The sequence below is a fragment of the Meriones unguiculatus genome, chromosome 19 (assembly GCF_030254825.1).
Source record: "Meriones unguiculatus strain TT.TT164.6M chromosome 19, Bangor_MerUng_6.1, whole genome shotgun sequence".
Lineage (NCBI taxonomy): Eukaryota > Metazoa > Chordata > Mammalia > Rodentia > Muridae > Meriones > Meriones unguiculatus.
The window spans coordinates 61,529,604-61,552,177 of NC_083366.1; the positions used below are offsets into that span (position 1 = coordinate 61,529,604).

At 44.4% G+C, this 22,574-nt stretch overlaps 1 protein-coding gene across 1 annotated transcript in view; it reads left to right on the plus strand.

The window, feature by feature from the left end:
• Window positions 1-22,574, plus strand: part of Cap2 (cyclase associated actin cytoskeleton regulatory protein 2) — a 137,152-nt gene that overhangs the window by 13,104 nt on the left and 101,474 nt on the right. Inside the window, exons 2-3 of the mRNA XM_021642820.2 lie at window positions 5,188-5,309; window positions 9,210-9,310. Coding sequence (XP_021498495.1) covers window positions 5,189-5,309; window positions 9,210-9,310 — 222 coding nt within the window. The 5' untranslated portion in view covers window position 5,188. The remainder of the gene's footprint in view (window positions 1-5,187; window positions 5,310-9,209; window positions 9,311-22,574) is intronic.

Below are 22,574 nucleotides of genomic sequence, written 5' to 3' on the forward strand. Positions count from 1 at the left end.
TGAGGAGGAGGACTGCAAGTTTGAGGCTAGCCTGGGCTGCATAGCAAGACTCTTGTCTCAAAAGACAAAAAGAAAAAAAGGGATAGGGTGAGAAAGAAAGAGAGAGAAAAAAAAAAAGGAAAACCAAGAAACTGTTAACAATAGCTTTAAGGAACCAGATGAGCCAACAAATAATCACAGTGGACCATCGTGAGGCAGATGTGAGTCTCTGTAAATTATGGCAGCACACCATTAAAAAGGTAGGACACAAGGCACTGTGTAGGCTTATAGGGCTGACACATACCTGGAAGCCCAGGACTAGGGAAGCAGAGACAGGAAGATTGTGAATTGGAAGCCATCTTGGACTGTGTTGTTAGTGTCTGACAAGCCTGGGCTATATAATGACACACTGTCCCAAATGAACAGATAAATTTACCACCACTGATGCGCACTGGTGGTACTCAGTGGATAATGCCTTAAGATGAGAGAAAACCAGGGCAAGATTAGAGATGGAATCATGTTACTTGGATATGAAGAGATAATTGTCAAAAGAAACGGCCACAGGAATTGAAAATAATTATCTTTCAAAAATGAAAAGATGTGAGCAGGGAGCTATTGTGTTTTTCTAAGAATTTGCATACTATATTTTGCAAAAAGGTGGAAGAAAGGCAGTCAATGTTTTTGCCATGAAGAATTAACTATTTGAAGATGAAGATAAGTTTAACCTGATGAAAGCAGTACACTATATTTACATCACATGATACCCTTTTGATTCTGTACATATCACTTTGATAAAGGCAAAAAATTAAACTTTACAAAAGGAAAATGAGGCAAGATATGGAATCAATGAAGGTATATATTTACAGGTAAATGAATAAGGAGCATGAGAAGGCATGTACTCAATGGATATTATTCAGCTATTAAGGAATAAATCCCATCATCTATGCCAAAATGGATAGGATGGGATGGCATGAGATGGGAGGGGAGGGGAGGGGAGAGGAAGGGAGGGAAGAGAAGGGGAGGGGAGGGGAGGGGTTGGCATGGGACGGGATGAGACAGGACAGGACAGGACAGGATAGGATAGGAGGAACTAAAAATATTGATATCAAAGAAGGAAAGAGCAGGGTGGTGGTAACTAAAAGCTAGAAAGAGTGAAGGAGGTATAGAGTAGTTGTATAACGGTACAGACATAGACAAGGAATAGGGTTAGTGTTCTGTAACACAGTGCAGTAACCATATCTTACAGCACAGTAGCTGTTTCCTACAGCACATTAACTGTATCTTACAGCACAGGCACTGTATCTTACAGCATAGGAACTGTATCTTACAGCACAGAAACTGTATCTTACAGCACAGGCACTGTATCTTACAGCACAGGAGCTGTATCTTACAGCACAGTAGCTGTCTCTTACAGCACAGGCACTGTATCTTACAGCATAGTAACTGTATCTTACAGCATAGGAACTGTATCTTACAGCACAGAAACTGTATCTTACAGCACAGTAGCTGTATCTTACAGCATAGTAGCTATATCTTACGGCATAGTAGCTGTATCTTACAGCCCAGTACCTTATCTTCTGGCACAGTAATTGTATCTTACAGCACAGGGACTGAATCTTACCACAGCCTGTTGTATGGCTCATGGAGAACTAAGAGGGGAGCTTGAAGAATCAAACACACAAAAAGATGACTGCTTTGCAAGTAGATGAAAATGCTAACAGTCCTGATTCAATCATGACACAATATTGAGTTCCTATACTGTGTCCTGTAATGGCACTATGTCAACTAAAAGGAAAAAATAGGATGGAAATAAAAAGTGAAGTAAAAGTTTAAATCAGAAAGAATAATGACACCCAAGGATGGATTCCCATAATAATTAACCTCAAGAGATACTTGAAAAATTAATGCTAAGGAATTAAACTCAATCTCAAGTATGGGCAAAGTGATGTGTATCTGTAATAGCTTCAGGAGGCAGGACATCAGCTGATCAAAGCCAGCCTTGGCTATAAAGCTAGTTCAAGGCCAGCCTGATCTACATGAAGAATCCCAGGCTAACTAGGCCTAATATTGAAACTGTTTTGTTTGCTTTCTTGCTTTCCTATTGGTTGGCTTTGTTTTTTTAAGAAAGAAAACAGTTATCCTCAAATACAGTTTCTTAAAACAAATCTTCAAGGGCCTGTAAAGATAGCTCAATGATTAAGAGTGTTCACTGCTCTTCCAGAGGCTTTGGATTTGATTCTCAGCACCCACATGGCAACTCACAATTGTCTGTAACTCCAGTCTTAGAGGATCCAATGCCCTCTTCTGCCTTCTGTGGGTATCAGGCATACACATGGTGCATAGACATACATGAAGGCAAAACATCCATACATGTTAATTAATGGAATTAAAAATAAAAACAAACTTGAAACGCATGAAAGAATGTTTGACCGTGTTTTCATCTGACACACTGCCCCCCCCCATCTGGTCTGATGGGCGGTAAATGGGCAGTAGAGAATTATCTGTATGGTGCAGTCCTTTCTGTATGGACAGGAGGAGTCATCCTGTCCATATACTCCTGTCCATATAGATGACACTCGATTTTTGGAGAGCCATGTTGGAGCTACGCCATCTAATCCTTACTCTTGGCCCTTCAGTTGTAAATCTAGCCTCCTGCTCCACCTCTGATTCTTACATTAGTTACCATCTAGCTAGCTTGCTCCCTCACCCTAGTCTACTGGCCTCCTCCTGTACAAACTCGGGTGTCTGTCTCCCTTGCTCAGGCCCATTCCTCAACAGAACATTCCTCATGTTCCCATTTGCTGTGGCAACTCTATGCCTCTCTTCAGCCAGCTTCTTAATTCCCAGCTCCTGTCAAAGGTTGGCTAAGAGTATTTTTGAAGTGCCAGGGCAAATGAGCTGGAATTTGAAGAATCTATGTTCTTTGCTTATTCTTGAAGGTCTGGACAGCAGCTGAGGTCAAATGTAGAAAAAGTGAGAAAGTGTGGGCAGGATGCATGACTACCTCAGGACCCATCAGTCATCCTGGCCATGCTGATGTGGATCCTGGTGTGTCCTTTCTTTTGCTTGTTGTTAAATGTCTCTTACCAACCGCTCCAAAAATTTAAACCTAGACCTATCTTTCCAGCCTCCTCACATGAATGGTTTTGATCTCGTTAGAGGCTGTGACAAGATTTGCTGATTTTACTCGAGGTGGCAACTGGGTGGCTTTCAGACCACATTCCACAGCAATCTGCCTTGGCCTACAGTTGATAGGCCTGTTGTCTTTCACCGTGTTCAACACTCACCATTTGATAGCTTGAGATTGGAGCCAGTTGAGGTGTCTGATTAAGCCACAAGCTGGGAAGGCAGTCCCAAGTGTGAAATGTAACAGGCTCTCCCAAAACAGCTCGCCTCTATGGGGGAGAGCCAGAGGTGGTTTGGGAAGCTGGCTAAGGAAGCAGATGCATTTCCCTGTTATCACAGACCAAGTCCATGGTGGTACCATTTGGCAAGTTTGACTAACAAGGAACTGAGATAAGTGAACAGATGGGCACCTATTAAAAGATTTGAAGGGCTTTCTTCATTCCTCAAATGGCCTTCGCCCACCTACGAGATACCCAGTTCCCCTGCAAGGAGATTATGTAAAGGATTCAATTAAATCTCTCCTTCCTCTCCCCGCCCCCCTTCAATTGCAATGGAATCAGAAGCTCTGACGTGAAGAGGAAAAGAATAGCGGAGAAACTTCTAATTTTGCAGCCCCTTGGGATTAGAGGCTGGTTTCAGCTGTGCAGAGAGCGCTGTTCCATATTTTGAGAGAGCTGCTGCTGGCAGCTTCCAGAGCGATGGGTTTCCAAAATAGACCATGAATTCTGCCTCCATCCCTGACTGCTGATATTTGGATGCTGAGGTACAGAGGGAGGCACATGGTTAGATGTAGTTAACCTTGCTTTTGTAAACTGTCATCATCCTTAAGCTGAAAAAACTGCAGGGACACACATTCCCCTGGCTTCCAGGGGAAATCTGAAATATTTACAAGTCCCAGGGTGATGCAGCTTAGCTGTGCTCCAGGGCCACTGTGCCTGTGATTCGGAAGCATAAATGCCCCTCCTTTGCTCAGAACAATGCTCGGAACATCCCTAAGGGTGGAAGGAACCATAGGCCCTAGCTACAGCAGACTGATTTTTACCAAAGGCAGTCATAGTGGGTATCTAGAGATACAGCTCACAGGCAGTACTAAGGCGACTGAGTCAGTGCTCAGAGGACTGTGTGTGTGAAACCCAGGACCAGCCATGTTACCTACACTCAGCTATGTATGTATTTGGAAACAGAAAAGGACAGGCGTGTGAACCCACCCTCATCCCCAGTGCCTCAGTCAGCTTCATCTCTATTCCAGCCAGAATAATGGATAACTTAAGACCCAGCCTCCAAGACCCAACCCATTCAATGCTAACACTTACTAAAAGTCAGCAGCACAAGGAAAATACCCATCTTTATACTCTGTATATTATTTATATATATTTATATAGTAAATATATACTATAGATAGTATAATGAGCAGTATTTATACAAGTAGTAGACAAGTAGTTATTTATGTTATTTACTAATAAATGGATGTATATGTAGTATAAAATCTTATAATTATATATAATGTATATGTGTGTGTGTGTGTGTGTATGTGTGTGTGTGTGTGTCATTCCAGGCATGCCATTAATCCTAGCACTGAGGAGGCAGAGGTAGATGGATCTCTGTGAGTTTGAGGTCAGCCTGGTCATGTTCCAGAACAGCCAGGGATACTTAGAGAAATTCTCACTCAAAAAAAAAAAAAAGAAAATCAGCCGGTGTGGTAGCGCATGCCTTTAATCCCCACACTCAGGTAGAGGCAGAGGCAGGCAGATCGCTGTGAATTTGAGGCCAGCCTCATCTACAAAGTGAGTCCTGGATAGCCAAGGCTATACAGAGAAACCCTGTCTTGAAAAACAGATAGATAGATAGATAGATAGATAGATAGATAGATAGATAGATAGACAGATCATTGAACTGAGTTGAAAAAAAAAGCCCAAATTAATTTTCTTTCATGTAAGCTCTTTTTCAGTTTTTTATGTTTTCACGATGGGGAGAAGATGAAAGCCAGTCTTTGGTGCTGTTTATATTCTCTCTCACTGTCCTGATGTCAGTTTGCTGACCCTCAGTGATGCTCACACAATTTGTGTGTCCATGTTCTTCCAGAATGTCGGACATGTTGGGCCTCGTGGAGAGACTGGAATGTGCAGTCAGCCGCCTGGAGCACCTGTCCGCAGGGTCTCACGGGCCTCCTGGAGACTTCGGAGAAGTTAATGGTGTCAATGGAGGTAGGGCCACCACCTGATGTCATTACTGCTCATTGTGTGGTTCACTTAACCCCGCCTTCAATTCCTTCAGGTCCCTCCTCCTTCCTTTGGGCATAACCTTAACCAGAGGCAGGCAAGTCCCTGGGGTTTTGCAAAGGGATACCTTTTTTCTTCTCCCATAAGTACATGCAAATTTTATGCAGCAGTTTAAAAAGCAAACTTTAAAAGTTCCAACCCATAATCCATAAAAATGATCAACATCTGTGCCTCTGAAAAATGTAATCCACAACCAAAGGGGGTTACTATTTTGTTTTAATATGTAACTATATTAATTACTGAAATAATTATCAAAGCTAGAATGAGCATGCTCAGTCAGAGCGCCTTGAATGGGATTAGGTTCTGTGGGCTTTCACTAACAGGATGAGTCACTCAGTGCGTTTGGCCACTGTAGCTTTCACTGAAGCTTGTCCCAGGTTAAGCCAATGATGGAACAAAGTCACAGCCATAGCGTATCATCATCTGACCTCTGACCTCTGATCATCTCCAATTAATAGGCTTCTCTGGGTGGGAACCAGGGCTGAGGATAGAGCCCAGAGTGCTTTTTTTAAAAAAGAGCTTTCAGGTTGGAGAGATGACCGAGTGGCTAAAGGGGCGTGCCACACAAATCTAGGGATCTGAGTTTGATCCCCAGAACCCACGTGAAGACGGATGGAGAAAACTGGACCCACAAAAATCGCACTCCAGTGGCCACATGTGTACTGCTGCATGGGTTTGCTCCACACATGTTACGCACACATACATTTTTTTAAAGACCTTTCAAAAATTGTAGGCTCAGAAATAGGATGTTAAAATTTTTCTTTAGGCCAGGAGTACTGGCCCACACCTTCATCCCAACACTCAGAAGGTAGATGCAGAAGGATCAGGAGTTCAAGGCTCGCTTCAGCTACATATCTAATCTGAGGTCAGCCTGGGTTACATGAGACTCTGTGACAGACACACACACATACACAAACTCTGCCAGGAAAAAAAAAACACAAATAAAAGCCAACTATATATATATCATGTAACCCATATGGCAAACTTTAAACCTTTAAACTATCTACAATAATTTTTTCACTTCCTTTTTTTTCTTTTTGTAAGATTTCAGTCTAAAAGCTAAAAATGGAGGCTGCCTATTAAATTTGAATTCCAAATGGAGACACTTTTTTTGTATCAGTGTTTTCCAAATACTGCATGAGCTATACTGCATGATACATAATTGTCTTTAAAAAAAATCTAGTCATTGCTCATCTGAAATTAAAATTTAACTGGGTGATCTGTATTGAATTTGCAGTACTATTCCTGACCTGTGTGCACACACTCAGCTCCTCTGACCTGTTTTAAATACTGCTGGGGTTTAGGGAGCTGAGAAAAGCCTCAAGCGAGAAGAGACTTCGACACCTCCTTCCCCAGGAAAGACGCGTGTTCCCGCTTCTAGTACACTTGGTGTTTTGGGTCCTCTGTCTTCTATTACATACCACAGGACAGAAAATACTGTGGGAACTCAAAATGTGCTGGCTGTGTTTCCCCTGAAAATGCTGAAAAAAAAACAAACATCACCTGACTGAACCGGAAGGAGAGAATGCTTGAAGAGAGCCTGTGGTGGGCCATAGTCCTCCCTGCACCTGATAAGACAAGCCTGTGCTTTTCTCTTAAGCCCTTTCAGCTGGCCTCTGGGCCTCATCAACCTCATTTCAATGGCAATGTTTTTCCATTGTCTCCAGAAATTTTGTTTCATTATGTCCTGGACAGTAAGTGGCTGCAGACAGTTCAGGAGGTAATGGGTATCTAAATAAAGAAGAAATGCCAATAATTTGAACCTCACACATTCAAAAAGGTAGCAAACAAAACTTTGCATTTTTTTTTGAGAGAGAGAGAGAGATAGGGGTAAAGTGCTTGCTGTACAAGCAGGACTGGGTTTGAATCCCCAGAATGCATTTAAAAGCCTATAACCCCAACCCTGAACACCGAAATAGGAAATCTCTGATTTGGGGGTTCAGCAAGAGATCCTGCCTCAATACATGAGGTGGACAGTGACTGAGGAAGACAGTGCTTACCTCTAAGTGCAAAAGCGCACGCATGTACGCCCACACTTGTGCAAACCTATTTACATGTCTGCACATACACACACATAAAACAAGCACATATACACGCAACAGAGAAAGAAATGTCCTGAGGGAGGAAAAGGGCTAAATAAAATTGGAAGCGACAAAATTAAATTACTTGACATTTAAACAAATGTTTTCTAATACAAGTTGTCTCCAATTGGTTATCAAGTCAAAGGTCTTCTGGAAAAATTAGCCGGCGATTGATTTTACCTGATGGGGGGTAATTAGTAAGTAGGATAATAAGGGAGACAGCTGAATGGTACCCAGTCTTAAAACATTGTATTTAATCTGAAGTAATGTCATTTCCTCTTCTTGGTCAGCTTTGATGATCGAAGTCCTGAAGCAGCCTCTTGGCCAGCTGTGGTCCACACCTATAATCCCCACATCTGGGAGACTAAAGCAGGAGGACCGTGTGAAACACATACTAATTAATCAAGTGTTTTCCCCCTAAAGATAGACACTGTGCTACTACCCCACATACTACATTACTGTATCATATACATATTAGAAAAAAGGTATTTCCCTTATACTTTTTTTTTTTTTGGTCTTGCTTTGTTTTTCTGTCTGGTTTTCTTGACAATTGGGCGTGGTCAGCTCCACAGCGGAGGAAACGATTTTGCATTCCTGCCTTGTGATGAGCATGGTCCTGGGTGCAGAAGACCTCAGCGCCTAATCCTCCAGCATCTTTGCTTTGCCTGAATTACTATTCAGAGTCAAGGATGCTTTGATTAAGAGACGCTCAAAGGATCCAGTCAGGGGGAAGAACGGATCATTAAATTTTTTTTTTTCAGTTGACTAAAAAGCAGAGAAGGAAGCCGAGTGTGCTGGCTGAACCGCTGCCCTTCAGCTCACCCAGCTCATCGCTGACATTGTTCTGCACAGATTGATCCTTAAGGATTCTCATTCTCTTTCTACCCCTGTGTCCTGTCCCCGGGAAGGAAAGGAGAGAGAAAATGACTGGGCATGCCCCGCTGCCCCTCTGAAATCCTGGGGACTCTGGCTAACTCTAGGTAGGGTGGTGTAGTGCCTGAGAAAGCCAGGGAGGAAGGGGCAGTGACTTTGAGGAACCTGCATCAGTTCCGTTTGAGCATCTGCCTTTTGTTTGGTCTGTGTGGCCTGCTCTGTCTGCACTTCCGTTCTCTTATCTTGTACCTCCGTGAAGTCCCTGCTTACCTAATGGGCTTGGGAAGCAATGTAACCAAAGGCCTGATAAAAACCGACTTAAGGAAGGGCAGGTGGGGGGGGTAGGGGAGGGCTCATGGTTTGAGGCACAGACTGTCATGCCAGGAAGTCTTAGAGGCAGGAGCAGGAGCAAGAACAGTCAGGAAGCAGAGAGAGATGAATGCTGGCTCGGCTTGATTTCTCCTTTCCATTCAGTCAGGCCTCCTGCCCATCCATGGTCTCGCCACCCACAATCCACCTCCGTCAAACCTCTCTGGCAATGCCCTCACGGACATTCATAGAGGTGTGTCCTTTTGGCAGTTCTAAATCTAGTTGAGCTGATAATCCAGATAACAGTCAGAGGAGGGAATGAGAAGAATGGTGTTGTTGATGAAAGTCTTTCTTGGGGAAGATGGAAATGGGGCAAAGGGGGTTTTCCTGAGCCATGGTGAAGATGGCGTGCATGGAGGAATGACTGACTGACTGAACAAGGGAGGGTAGCAGCAACAATGGTCAAACTTCCACGTAATACGTGACCTGTGGTGTGCCAGCCCCCGGCTTTCTGAGAAACCACTGGGGTTTCCATTCCTGACGGAGCCATTCTTTTTCACAGGCATGGCACCATCCGTGGAAGCCTTTGACAAGCTGCTGAACAGTGTGGTGGTCGAGTTCTTGAAGAACAGCAGAGTCCTTGCTGGCGATGTAGAGATCCACGTGAGTACTCCCTGGCCCCCTCAGACAACCCCAATGAACAATGATGTCTGCTTTGCTCATTGTTCCTTTCGTTTATGCAATCATTTATTTATCTGCCCAACAAGCGTCTACTGATTCATGCATCAGAAGGTACCAGGAATTCAGAGATGAGTGAGACAAGAGAGTCCTGCTCCATCCCCACCTCAGAACGTCACTTTTATCTTTATCGTTGGGAAATAAAAGACATATGACAGACATAACTATATAACCAACTGAGGTATTATAGGTAGAACCAAAAAAAGGAAATAGGCAATGATATGGAAAGTTCTGGAATTGGGGCTGTTGGTATAGGGGCTGTATCTCCTGTATCTCAGAAGGTGACTTTTGAGCAGCGATCTTAGTGGAGAGAGGGTGGTTATGGAGCAGAGCTGTCCAGACAGGGTTATAGCAAAGACTCGGAGGATGCTGTAACAGGCTCTTCTCAGCAGAGCAAAAGGCTGCTGGGAGGTGAGTTAGGGAGGGAACGTGGGACCAGAGCCAGACAGGACCTGCTAGTCACAGTAAAGGACTTACCCGTGGGCTTGGTGTGACAGGAAGCTACAGAGGGCATTGAACAGAGGGATCGTGGTCAATTCCCTTCACTTTAAAAAAGATCCTCCAACAGAGTCGACTCGGCCACCGTTCTTCCTCAGGGTCAGGCTTAAGGCTGTTAACTAACACCTGTGAGGCTGTACCTATCGTCAGAAAATCGAAAGCGTTGACATGGCTGCGGCGAAATCCGAATGCCTATGTTCTATTGGCAGGGATGTAAAATGGTACACCCATAAGAGAAAATGGTTGGCAGATACTCTGAAAACAGCGTAAGCATAAGATCACACATCTGAGCACATACCCAAAAGCAATAAAAATAAAAAATAAAAAGATTTTCGAGGTGGTATTTTTTTATACCCAAATTCAGAACAACCAGAGTCCCACAGCCTAGAGAAAGAACAACTGCCTGTCTATGGACAGGCAAATGAAGGACACTGTGCTATAAAGAAAATAAATTAGACACAGAAAGGAGGGCGTTCACACATGTGAGGCAAGCTTCATGGAGGCAGAGAATAGAACGGAGTCTGCCAGAGGCGGGAACCTTCCATTCTACGATAACCCAGAAATCTTGCAGCAGCACAAGCCTAGCAGCGCTGAATGCATGCTTCAAAATGGTTAAGATGATAACGTGCTTCCGCTGGTTCCTTATCGTGTGTGTGTGTGTGTGTGTGTGTGTGTGTGCACACCTTCATGAGTGGGTGGCTGCCCATGAAGGTGTGTGTGTGCATGCATGCGGGGCCAACCCCAGATGTCTTTCCTCAGGTGAGATCCACCTTGTTTTTGAGACAGGGTCTCTCACTGATAACCCCCTGAGTGGCCAGCAAGTAAGCTTCAGAAATCATCTTCTCTACCTCCCTAGCACTGGATTACAACTGTGTGGCTGGCTCTTTACACGGCGGCCAGGGATCAGAGGTGCCCTTGGTGAGGCCAGCCCTTCACTGGCTGAGCTATCTCTCCAGCCCTGTTTCTGACTGTTTTTTTAAGTTACCGTGCAAAGGAACAGTTTCACTGTGGCACTCCCAGACCTGTGTGTCATTATACTGTGTTCACATTTGTCCCCCTCCCCGGCTGTCCTCCTCCATGACCCCTGTCCCCTCTGGCTGGTTTCCTTCCTCAGACCATCCCTAATTTCTGTTTTCATGCCACAAAGATTCCATTGCCCTCTCTTCACAATCTTAGCATCTCTTCTTTCTTTCATGATCACCTTACTAGATTCATGACCTACACTCAGACAGGCAGACACACACATATACAGAGAGAGAGATGCAAATTCTTTTGTGTCTTATCTTCTTGTGACCTTTTTTCCAAGTATAGCCTGGGAGAAAGGAAAAAAAAAATCAAAGAATCTGGAAATGGCTGGATTGGAATAGATCTGTAAGGACGTGTGTACTCTGATTTGCTGGCTACAGAAAGTCTTTTTTATCCCCAGCACTTAGTCATTATTTACATCCACTTAGTGCAAACACAAGTCAGGCCAATTAAAAACTTCGGGCTAAGTGAAGCATCAGGGCTGCTTTTCCTCTGTCTAAGAGGAGAGAATGCCAACTGCCTCCCCGTAGATGCCTCTCCATCGGGACAATCCTGCCAAAGACACTTTCAGCATCGGTTTCAGAAAATCTGACGCTTGGATAAAGTTGTCTGAGGTCAGGAAAAGGAACGGAAAAAGCATTTCCATCTTTGCTCCTTGTCTGTTGATAGTGTCTTCAACACCTGGCAGTGGTCTCGCAGGGGGACGGGTGAGTCTCCATCCCGGTGGGCTGGGATGTGATGAAGCGGTCAGCCAGTCACAGCACAGTGTGCAGCGCCCTAGGTGTCCTCTGCTGTTATTAAATACGTCTCTCCAAATACTTGTCGGTGGAAAGGGGGAGGCTTCGAGACATCTGAGGTCCAGGGAAATGTATTCTGAGACAGCCACTCCCAGGCTCCTTACCGACTGTGAATGTCATGCTGTTGTTACACCGACCGACGCTTTTATTTCTGGTTGTCTTGGCTTCCGTGAAAGTGTATATACTGCAAAATGGTGTCATATTCGTCAGCACAGTCTATCTGAGAGCTAGATACATAAAGGAGTGGCATCCCAATATAAAGAGGCAGTTTTGGGGGTGACGCTGTCACCGAGATTCCAGACTTGTGACCTTCAGTTGATGCCGGCGTTGTGTTTCTGGGGTAGGAGAGTACATCAGAGCTCATAACATCTCACAGAAACCCCAGCCAGAAGCTTAAAACAGAAACAAACATACTCAAGCTTCAACGTTTTTCAAAAATGTAGGGTTTGCAAAGTGAGCCTCCTAATTGCATAGTAAACAGTCCCCCCCCCCCTTAAGTTCCTTTTAGAGTAAAGTGAGGTGTACGTGTAACTGGAATTGAGTGAAGGATTTTTCCCCTCCCCGATCACCAGCTTATAAACAATGTGACTCTAAAGAAAACATGTTCTCAGTGCTGAATATGGAATGCTTTACAAGTGTCGTGTTTATTTTTAATAGAAGGAAAGACTGAAAAAGGAAAAAAAGAAGAGGGAATGAGGAAGGGCTAGAGAGGAGAGGGGAGTTGAGGAGAAAAGAAAGAAAAAGAGGGAAAGGAGAAAGCAAGGGAGAGCAAAAGAAAGGAGAGGCAGAAGGGAAAATACAGGGAAGAGAGAGGCAGAGAGCAGTGAGGGAGAGAAACGCTTGCCTTCTGAAAACACAGGCCCTCGCTCTGAAACACAAAGAACAGCCCAGGCAGCCAGAGCCCATCTGCCTGTTACTTTAATAACGTGAACAAGCAGTTTGGGTCTGGATCCTCAGAGAGCCCTGTGCCGTCCAGTGAAGCCTGCAGCTGCCACCTCTCCCACAAGCCAAAAGTGGGGTGGGGGTGGGGACTGCACTTTGTTCCAAGAACACACCTGTTGCCTAGAAAAAGAAAACCCCGCATACCTGACTGTGCAGTATGGAAACCTGAGAAGGATCCCCACATGTATCATGTTCAGTCCTGCCCCCCGGCTTAGCAGCTATTTCACAGATACTAATAATGAGCAAGGCAGGCAGGCCATGATTTAACGTCTGTCTCCGTGCGCTGGCTGCTGGGCCGGCTTTAATTTACCGAACACTCAATAGTCTATTGAGAGAATAGACCACAAAAAGGAGGAATTAACGGTGACAATTAGGACGTTCTGCTGAACCCAAGAACATAACAGGTTTAGAAAAGATTAGATCTGGCTAAGCCTCCTTGTATGCGACATAAACCAGAGGACTTATTTAAATTACTCTCCAACCGGAGAACAAGGGCACAGCCTGTGCCTCCTTTCAAAGAATAAACAATGTATAATTTTATAATAGATCTTTAGGGTAAACACGGCTGTTGCCCTGAAAGAAAAAAATCCTCCAGAAACAGAGCCCATATATCATCAAGGTTTTGGAAGACACGGCCCATTAACAGCAGACTGGTGTGACTTGTGTGCTGGGTTGTGTTTCTCTCTTTTTTGTTGTTGTTGCTGTTGTTTTCAAGACAGGGTTTCTCTGTGTAGGCTTGGCTGTCCTGGACTCATTTTGTAGACCAGGCTAGCTTTGAACTCATAGAAATCTACCTGCCTCTGCCTCCCTGAGCGCTGGGACTACAGGCGTGTACCACCGCACCTGGCTTGTGTTGTGTTTCTTAAAACTTTTGTACAGCTAGAGCTGAAGCCCAGTGTGTAGGGTGTTCTCTAGCAAGCAGAAAGACACGCATTTGTGCCCAGCGTCTTGGTCACATATGCCTACAGTCAATCCCCAACCCTTTGGAGGTGGAGGCAGGGGTGGGCGCTTGAGGGGCCAGCATGGGCTACGTGAAACCTTGTCTCAACAAAGGAACAAACGCCCACGTCAGTGACATCATTATTCTCAGTTTATGGAGCTAATCCCAGGCCAGTTGCTGAGTGACTCGGTGGCCACAAAGCAGCTGCCAAAGACAGCTGAAAATCCCAAGTCCTTTCTGAACAGTTTGGGGCTCGTGGGATGTTTATCTCTTTTCCTTGATTAAAATGGATTTAAGAGAAAACTCCCATGAGTTGTTTCATAAAATAAGAGAATCACAATTTAAACCAAAATACAGTAAAATTAAACTAAGCACTATGCACATGTGTGATGTAGACGGCGTTGCTGGAGGTGGTGTTTTGAGGCAGGGTGTCATGTAGTCCAGGGTAGCCTAAAATTTGCTATGTGGTTGATCCTGACTTTGAACTGTTCCTGCTTCCTCCACCTCCCAAATGCTGGAATTACAGGCACACACCCACAGGACCTCACTACTCATGTCTCTCACCACTACACAACATGCTAGCTGTCTTCCTACGTCATCTGTAGAATGGTGAGCTCATGTCATGCCATGCTGGCTAGCAGAGAGATTCCAGGAGGGGCGGAGCGGCCTCTCTCACCCTCTCCTTCAGCCATGCTGGTCTTCCAGTTAGCTTCTGTTTCCCTGCTTGTTTGTTTTTTGTTTTTTTTTTCTTTTTGTAATTATTTTAAGTGCATGCCTTCAGTAAGGTTACTGCACATCTTGTCAGGAATCCTGATTCTGGGGCTCCCACGTGCTGTGAATCCAGCTTTGCTTTCCCTACAGTTCTTAATGACAGCCCCAACTTTCAAATAAGAAAACATTTGGGTGTCATTCCAAGTACATCTTCTTTTAGCCCTCCCTCCCCTGTTTTATTTCTCTCTTCCTCTCTTTCTCCCTCTATTCCCTTCCCCTCCCTCCTTCCATCTCTTTTCTCTTTTTTCTTCCCTTTTCTGTCCTTCCTTTCTCCCTCGTTCTCTGATTTTCTTTTCTCTCTCCCTCCTTTCTTTTTTTTCTCCTGCCCCCTCTCTTCTCCCTGCCTTTTTCCCTCCCTCCCTTCCCTCCTCCCACCTGTCTATCTATTTTCTATAGAGAAGAACCTATACCCTAGAGAAAATAAGGAACACGGGGTGGGTTAAAGGACAGCAGAGGCTTGGCAGCACAGCTGGGAATCTGATCCCCGGAGTCACCGTCTGTCACCTTAGCCTGCTTTGACTTTTGGGGCAGCTGTGGCTCCCACGACCTTGCTCCTCATGAGAAACAAGGTGGCAGAGTACAAGTCGGACACAGGGCCAAGGCGGGCTAGATGACCTCCTACCTCATGATTGTATGCATCCCCTCAGAGTAGTAAGAGCTGGGTGGGGAGTGAAGACCTCGGGGCAGTGCGAATTCCTTCCAGAGTCTTCACTTCCCCTCTGTCACACAGTCCAGTCCAGCCCAGTCATGACCACGCTGCTGGCCCCAGAGGTACAGAATTCAGGAGCACCCAGACACTTGCCTGTTGTCATTTCTTCCCAAGAACATGGAGAGAGACTTTTTGATTCTGTACCGAGGACACACTTGGCTTCTGGTCACAGGCTTTGACTTGCAGCCCATGCTCTGTGGAGTTGCTGCTAGCCTTGGGCAGTACGGCATGGTTAGTTTTCCTTGTTACCTTGGCTAGATGTAGAATCATCACGGAGACTCGGTTGGCTTGTCTCTGAGGGAGTTTACAGAAAAGTTTGCCTAGGGAGGGAAAACCCACCCTGAATGTAGGCAGCAGCATCCCAGGAACTGACGTTCTAGGCTGAATGTTAAAAGGGTTAGCTGAGCTCCACGCTCCATCTCCCTCCACCTTCTGAGGACAGACACAGCGCTAGCCTCACGCACCCGCCCCTGGGCTCCCTGCTCTGATGGATGGCATCCCCTCAAACTGAGATGAAACCAGCCACTCCTTCCTGAAATTGTCTTGTCAAAAGTCTCATCACAATGGGGACAAAAGTAACAAATACAGTAGGCCAGTTTTTCACTTCAGGAAGTGAATCCAGGGGATGACTGGACTTAGAAACTGGACTGAGAACATCTTGGAAAGGCCACCAGGCACGGCTAACCACCAGGACTGCCTTGTCTGTCAGAAACAAGCTGCCACCAGATAGCCTACTGGATTAATGAACTGGGATCTGGGTGCAGCCAAGGTTGAGAAAAGACACGTCATTTTACCTTTCTGGTATACGCAGTAGGTTACGGTGTGACATTCTATACTCGTACATATACTGGTTTTTGGTTTGTTTGTTTGTCTCTCTGTCTTGGCTGTCCTGGAACTTATTATGTAGACCAGGCTGGCCTTGAACTCACAGAGATTCACCTGCCTCTGCCTCCCAAGTGCTGAGACTGAAGGCTTGCACCAGCACACCTGGATGTGTCTTTTAACCATATCCACCCCCATACCATCTCTTCTCCCCACTCTGCCTGATTCTCCTTCTTTTCAACTAGTCTCCCCCTTTCCTCACTCCCTCCCCCTCCTCCCTCTTTGGTGGCAATTAATTTAATTAGCATTGTTTATAGGAGTCTGGGTAAGAGATTTTTGCTAAACTAGCCCTTGAGTGCTTTTCTTCTTTCCTTTTTCATAATCAAGTTTAATTTAACTTTTTAAATAAATAATGTATTTATTATTCAGTCAGGAAAAGCTTATGCGTGGGCCAGTGAGATAGTCAGCGAGCAAAAGCATTTGCAGGCAAGCCAAACAATCCCTGGTACCCACACGAGGAGGAGAGCACTGACTTTTGAAGCTCCACTAAGCTCCACATGTCCAACTCGGACATGCTCACTCTCTCCCTCTCTCCCTCTTTCTCTCTCTCAATCTCTCTCTCAGTCTCTCTCTCTCACACACACACACACATGCACACATATGCACACACACTGAATAAATGAATAATTAATTAATTGAAGCAGGATAATTACTTGATTAATTGAAGCAGGATAATTAATTGATTAATTGAAGCAGCAGCAAGTGTTGGGGTGTCATGTATGAGGAAGGAGTGTCCAGTCTCAGGGAGAGGGCAGGGGTCCCAAGAACCAGAGTGGCTGTAGAAGAGAGAAGACAGCTTTCGGATCAGCTCTCCCATTCCATCATGTGGGCTCAGAGGATCAAGCTCAGGTTGTTGGGTTTGTAAAGCCACTGAGTCATCCCTCCAGCCCTAGTTTTTATGTCTTTAATGCATTTTCTTTCCCAGAACCTTTAATACAATAGTAATAAGACATTGGTAATGCATTATCCTTTTAATAACATGTGTTAATTGTACATAATAACGCATTTCATAAGATATTTTATCAACATAGAGTATACTCCCTCTTCTCCCACCTCCTGTTAATCCCCTCCATTTCCCCAACTTTGCTTCTGCTTTCATGACATGTGTATGCTTGATTTTATGTCTTCTATAAAACCTAAGATCCACAAATAAGAGAAAACACACAATATTTGCCTTCCTAGGTTTTGACCTATTTTGCTTAGTATGATCTCCAGTTACATCCGTTTTCCTGCAAACCACATAATTCTGTCATTCATTATGGCTGAATGAGTCCCACTCTGTGGATAAGGCCATGTTTTCTTTATCCTTTCGTCTACTGATGAGCGCCTAGACCAATTCCATCTTGACTCCTCCTGAAGTAAACACTGGCCTTCAGGTATCTCCATGGTGTGTGGCTTTAGAGATGCCGCATATCCAGGAGCAGGATAGCTGAGTCACAGGGAAGCCTACTTCTAATTTTCTGAGGAAGCTCCATACTGATTTCTACTGTGGCCGGAATAGACCGATTCACATTCCCACCAGCCTCTTTCCTGCAATATAAGAACCTCTTCCTCCACTTCCGCACCAGCCATTGATGGGCTGTTTTTTGTTGTTTTTTTTTTTTCTTAACAATATGGATTCTCCAAAAAGTGTGTGTGTGCAAAGAGTGTGTACGTGCATTTGTGTGTGCGTTCTTACAGTCTTTAGTGCTGGTGGTCTAGGATCTCATGCATGTTAGGTAAGCACTCTTCCTCCGGACGAGTGGGACGAGCCCCTTTTTAACATTCACTTATTTATCTAGAGGGGGTGGGTGCACGCCATTGCAAGCATGAGGAGGTCAGAAGACAACTTATGGAGTGGGGTTTTTCCTTCCACCCCTGTGAGCTCCAGGGATGAAGTTCAAGTCTCCAGCAGGAGACCCCTTCCCCCACTGAGCCACCCCACCAAGCCCCAGTATAATCATTTGTAATTCCAAACCCCTGCCTTCTCTGTCTAGGCAACAAGAGTGTTAAACTGGGTCAGAGGTCGGCTTGGGCATCCATAGATGGAGACAAGCACATGGATTTCCTCTTTTGATAGTTATATACCCACTAGTTCCGAGCCAGTCTTCTATTTATGATTTTATGGTGTTATCTTCAATATGTCTAACAAAGGGATATGGGAAGCTTTATGAGTCATAGGAGAGCTACCTTGTTTCATGAAATATGCAGTCTGGCCTTACACATTATACCCAACGTGAAGATTAGAGCCAAGCAGGAAGCACAGAACTTGGGAGGGTGAGGCAGGAAGATCAAGAATTCAAGGCTGGACTGGGCTATATAGTAAGACCCAGGAGAGGGGCTGGGAAGATTGTAGACCTTGAAGCTTTATCATTACTGCGTTATTAAACAACAGTGTCATTTTTATGCTTAGGAAAGTTTACATATACAATTTATTTTTATGTTAAATCTCCCGTTCGAATAAAAACAATATTTCCTATCCTTGAGTTAAGGTGTAGCCTATAGATTTGAACTGTGTCACTGCCTTTTGTTTGCTGGTTGGGTGGTTCTCTTTGCTTTTGGTTTGTTCATTTGTGTGGTTTGGGGTTGGGGGGTTGTTTTGTTTTGTTTTGTTGTGTTGTGTTTTGAGACAAGAGTTCTCTGTGTAGCCCTGGCTATCCGGGAACTCTCTTTGTAGGTAAGGCTGGCCCAGAACTCAGAGATCCACCTGCTTCTGCCTCCCAAATGCTGGGATTAAAGGTGTATGCCATCACTGCCTCATGAACTGTGTCACTTTTTGAGGGGATATGTTCAAATTAACCTTAAAATATAAATTACATTGTTTTTTTTAATATTATACGCATTAACTACGTTTTCAGATTTTCAAGTTAAAAAGTCGTAATAATGTGCAGGGACTGTAGTGAGGCCTGTTTCTTCTGCTCCCTTCGTAACCCTTTTGCCTGTACTCATGAGTTCTGTTGGGAAAGGAAGAACCTCCACAATGAAATTAGCCGTGCAGGCAGGACTGCTTTTAGTAACAGATTGTTTCGGGGCAATTGAATTCTTTGGTTGAGTAAACCATGAAAAGCTGAGTCCTCATCACAACTGCTGAATCTGAGGGAGAGCCCAGCTCTCTACAGAGCTGAGCTGGAGATCCAGTGAGTAGGAGGTCACACAGGAGGAGGAAATCCAGGCTGCACTTCTGCAATCAGATTTTTTACAATATGGGTTCCTTACTCTCTTCTACCCTTCTCCACCCTTATTCCACCCTTCCAACCCCCAACACTAGGTAGGAGAGAAAGGAGGGTAGAGGGAAAGGGGGGCAACATTACCCTTAGACTACTTCTAATGATTAGGGACGTCTATTTCCTTGAGGAAAATTTGAGCTTCATGGTCAGGATATTCGATTCCTTCTTCTCTTTGTGCATGACCACTTGACAAACTGCAAAAGCAGAAACCAGCAACAGCAGCAGCAGGAAGAGGAGGAGAAGCCGCAGCAGCCACTGCAGCCCCTTTCCAGCTCTAGCATTTCTACGTCCTCTCAAGAGTCCCCAGAATTCCAATGTCATACTCTTGCAGGAACTATTTGCAGCTGGTGAAATCACACCCCTGCCAGAGCACAAGGGAAGCCATAGTCAGCTACTGTGGTCAGTCTGAAGCAGCCCCATATCCCATACCCGGGATTACAACAAAAACATATTCCCATAGCATTTCTGTGTTCTTTAAAAAAATCAAAATTACAAAATTCTCACCACACACGTCCAAACTGGCCATGTGCATCTTTCACAGAGAAACAGGGATCGAGGTGAGGGAGGGGCTTAGGCAGGTTCTAACGTCTCTGCAGCTCCGAATCCTCGTGTAGCAATGGATGCCAATAGGAATCTTATGTGGTATTTACAGTCCTGACTCTCCCATTCCTCTAGGTTTCACTGGCTTAAGCAAAATGAGCAGCCAACATATACAGGGACAAAGTCAGAGCAGGCCCGGGAGGAGGGTGTGTGTGTATGTGCGTACATACGTGAGCAGCGTGTGCATGCATGTGTGCGTGGATAGGCAAAGAACAGTCACGCAATACTTCTTCAGCTGAACCTGGAAGAAAGTAGACTAATGAGTCTACAACATGGACACTTGAGCCAGGGTCAGAAGTTCATTGCAACACTATTTGCAATGACTGACTTATGGAAGCAACCTAGGTATACAACAACAGAGGAGTGGGTGGATGTAGACGGGAGTAGAGGGACTTTATTGCAGCCTTAAAAAAAAGGAAGTTGTTTGAAAGAAAACTGTAAACCGTCATAATTGATAAATCAGGGCAATTTCATTAAAAGGGATGTCTATTTTCTCTCACTTGTGGGTCCTAATTTAATAGAGACACATAAAGGCATGTGTACATACGTGTAGAAGCAGAACTGTCTAGGGGAATAAAGGGAATTAATAGGAGGGGGAAGGGCGACAGTGGGAGAGGACGGAGGGAGGTATAGTGAGACTATATGCAACATGCTTACAATGCACATTACAAGACAGTGTCTATATGTACAGTGAGACTACGCATGAATTTTTAACATTTTTATAAAAAGAAAGTCTTGTTGGTAACTAGCAAATTTTTGTTTGTTTGTTTGTTTGTTTCAAAACAACGTTTCTCTGTGTAGCCTTGGCTGTCCTGGAACTTGCTTTGTAGACTGGGCTGATCTCACAGAGATCTGCCTGCCTCTGCCTTCTGAGTGCTGGGACTAAAGGAGAGTGTCCATAACAGCTACCAGCCAAAATTTTTTTCTCCAGTTTTCCTCAAAAATACCCTCTCATTGGATTATTTTCTATCAGCAGTTGTCTTTTTTTTTTTATTTTTTACAATTTATTCATTGTATGTCCTGATTGTAGCCCCCCCCCTCAACTCCTCCCTCCTTCTTCCCCCTATCTTCTTCCCCTAGTCCACTGAAAGGGAGAGTTCTCCTCCCCTGCCATCTGCCCCTAGCTTATCAAGTCTGATCAGGACTGCCTGGGTCCTCTTCCTCTGTGGCCTGGCAAGGCTGCATCACTAGAGGGAAGTGATCAAAGAGCAGGCAACAGAGTTCATGACAGAGGCAGACCCTACTCCCCTTACTCGGGAACCCACATGGAGACTGAGCTGCTTATTGGCTACATCTGAGCCGGGGGCCTAGGTCCTTCCCAAGCATGGTTCTTGATCTGTGCATCAGTCTCTGCAGGACACCCTGGGTCAGATTTTTTTTTTTTTTTTAGTTTTGTTGGTCTCTTTGTGGGCCTCCTGTCCCCAAGTCTTAAGTCACACTAACAAGCGTCACAAAATAAGTGTCCTTTCCTGTTCCCTTATGTATTCCTCTCTTCTCTCTCTTCATCTTTCTACAACAATGTCAGCAACTGGAACATTTACTTCTTACTTTTATTGTTCTTTTTGTTGTTGTTGTTATTTTATTTGATTTTTGGTTTTTGAAACCACGTCTGTGTATCCTAGGTTGGCCTAAAACTCAGTTAATAGCTGAGGATTGCTTTGACCTTTCTTATTTTTTACGCGTGAATGTTTTAGCCTCCTACCTCCACCTCCTGAGTGCTGGGGTTACCAGAATATACCACCTTGCCTGATTTATTGAGTGCTGGGGCTTGAACCTAGGGCTCTGTGTATGCGAGGCAAGCTCTGTACCAACGGAACCACATCCCCTGTTCTCTTCTATCTGGATTTCAGAATGACACAGTCATTGCCCAGAGGATGTTATGGCGTTCGTGCTTTGTCCTAAAGTGATGACTTCTTTATATTCTAATTCACTGAGATAATCTTGTTACATCCTCATAGAATACATACACCATTCTGGCAAAAAAATTCCTCATAATACCTTATTCGGTACACATAAGAAACACAGTCCCTATCAAATCCGTGGGCTCCTGGTCCATGCATCTCTCTGATTCTAAGAAAACATGTCTGCAGGTCTGTTACTGTGCACAGAGAAACGGCAAACTTTGCTCTCTGATCTTGATGATATTTTCCCCTTTCTTAGTTGTAATTAGTAAGTTGACAATAATTGGGTCACTTTAAAATCTGACAGTTCACATGTGTATTCATAAATATAAATGTGTGTGAGTGTGTTTTAACATGTATACGTCAAATCGTTTTAAAACATCAAATAAATACCTTAGTTATGGAACAGGATGTTCAATGGACTAATAATTTCTTTCTCATGCGTGTTTGTAGTATAAAGAGTTTATAAAACTCTTTGAGGATGGGCCTTATACATACATACATACATACATGCACACATATACATATATACAGCCTGACCTCAAACTCATGACAGATCTCCTGCCTCAACCTCCTAAGTGCTGGGAATACACACCTGAGCCATTAGGCCACTTGACTAATATTTGACTTTTAGGTGCTTTAGTTAGATAAGATTATTCATGCCCACTTGCTGAATGCTGGGGGTTATCGAAAGATTCAGGAAGCAAGCAGGTTCCCTCTCAGTATCTACAGCTGTGACTGCAACACGTGATCAATAAGAGTTTGCCAAACAGTAGCATAAAAATGAATATTTAGGTGAATGAATCCAATTATTGCTACGTAATTGAATCAGTGGATGGGTTGATTTGCTGTAGCTGATGGTTTGAATTAAGCCAAGTCTAGCCTAGCAGTCAAAAACAAATGATCAAGGCCAGACT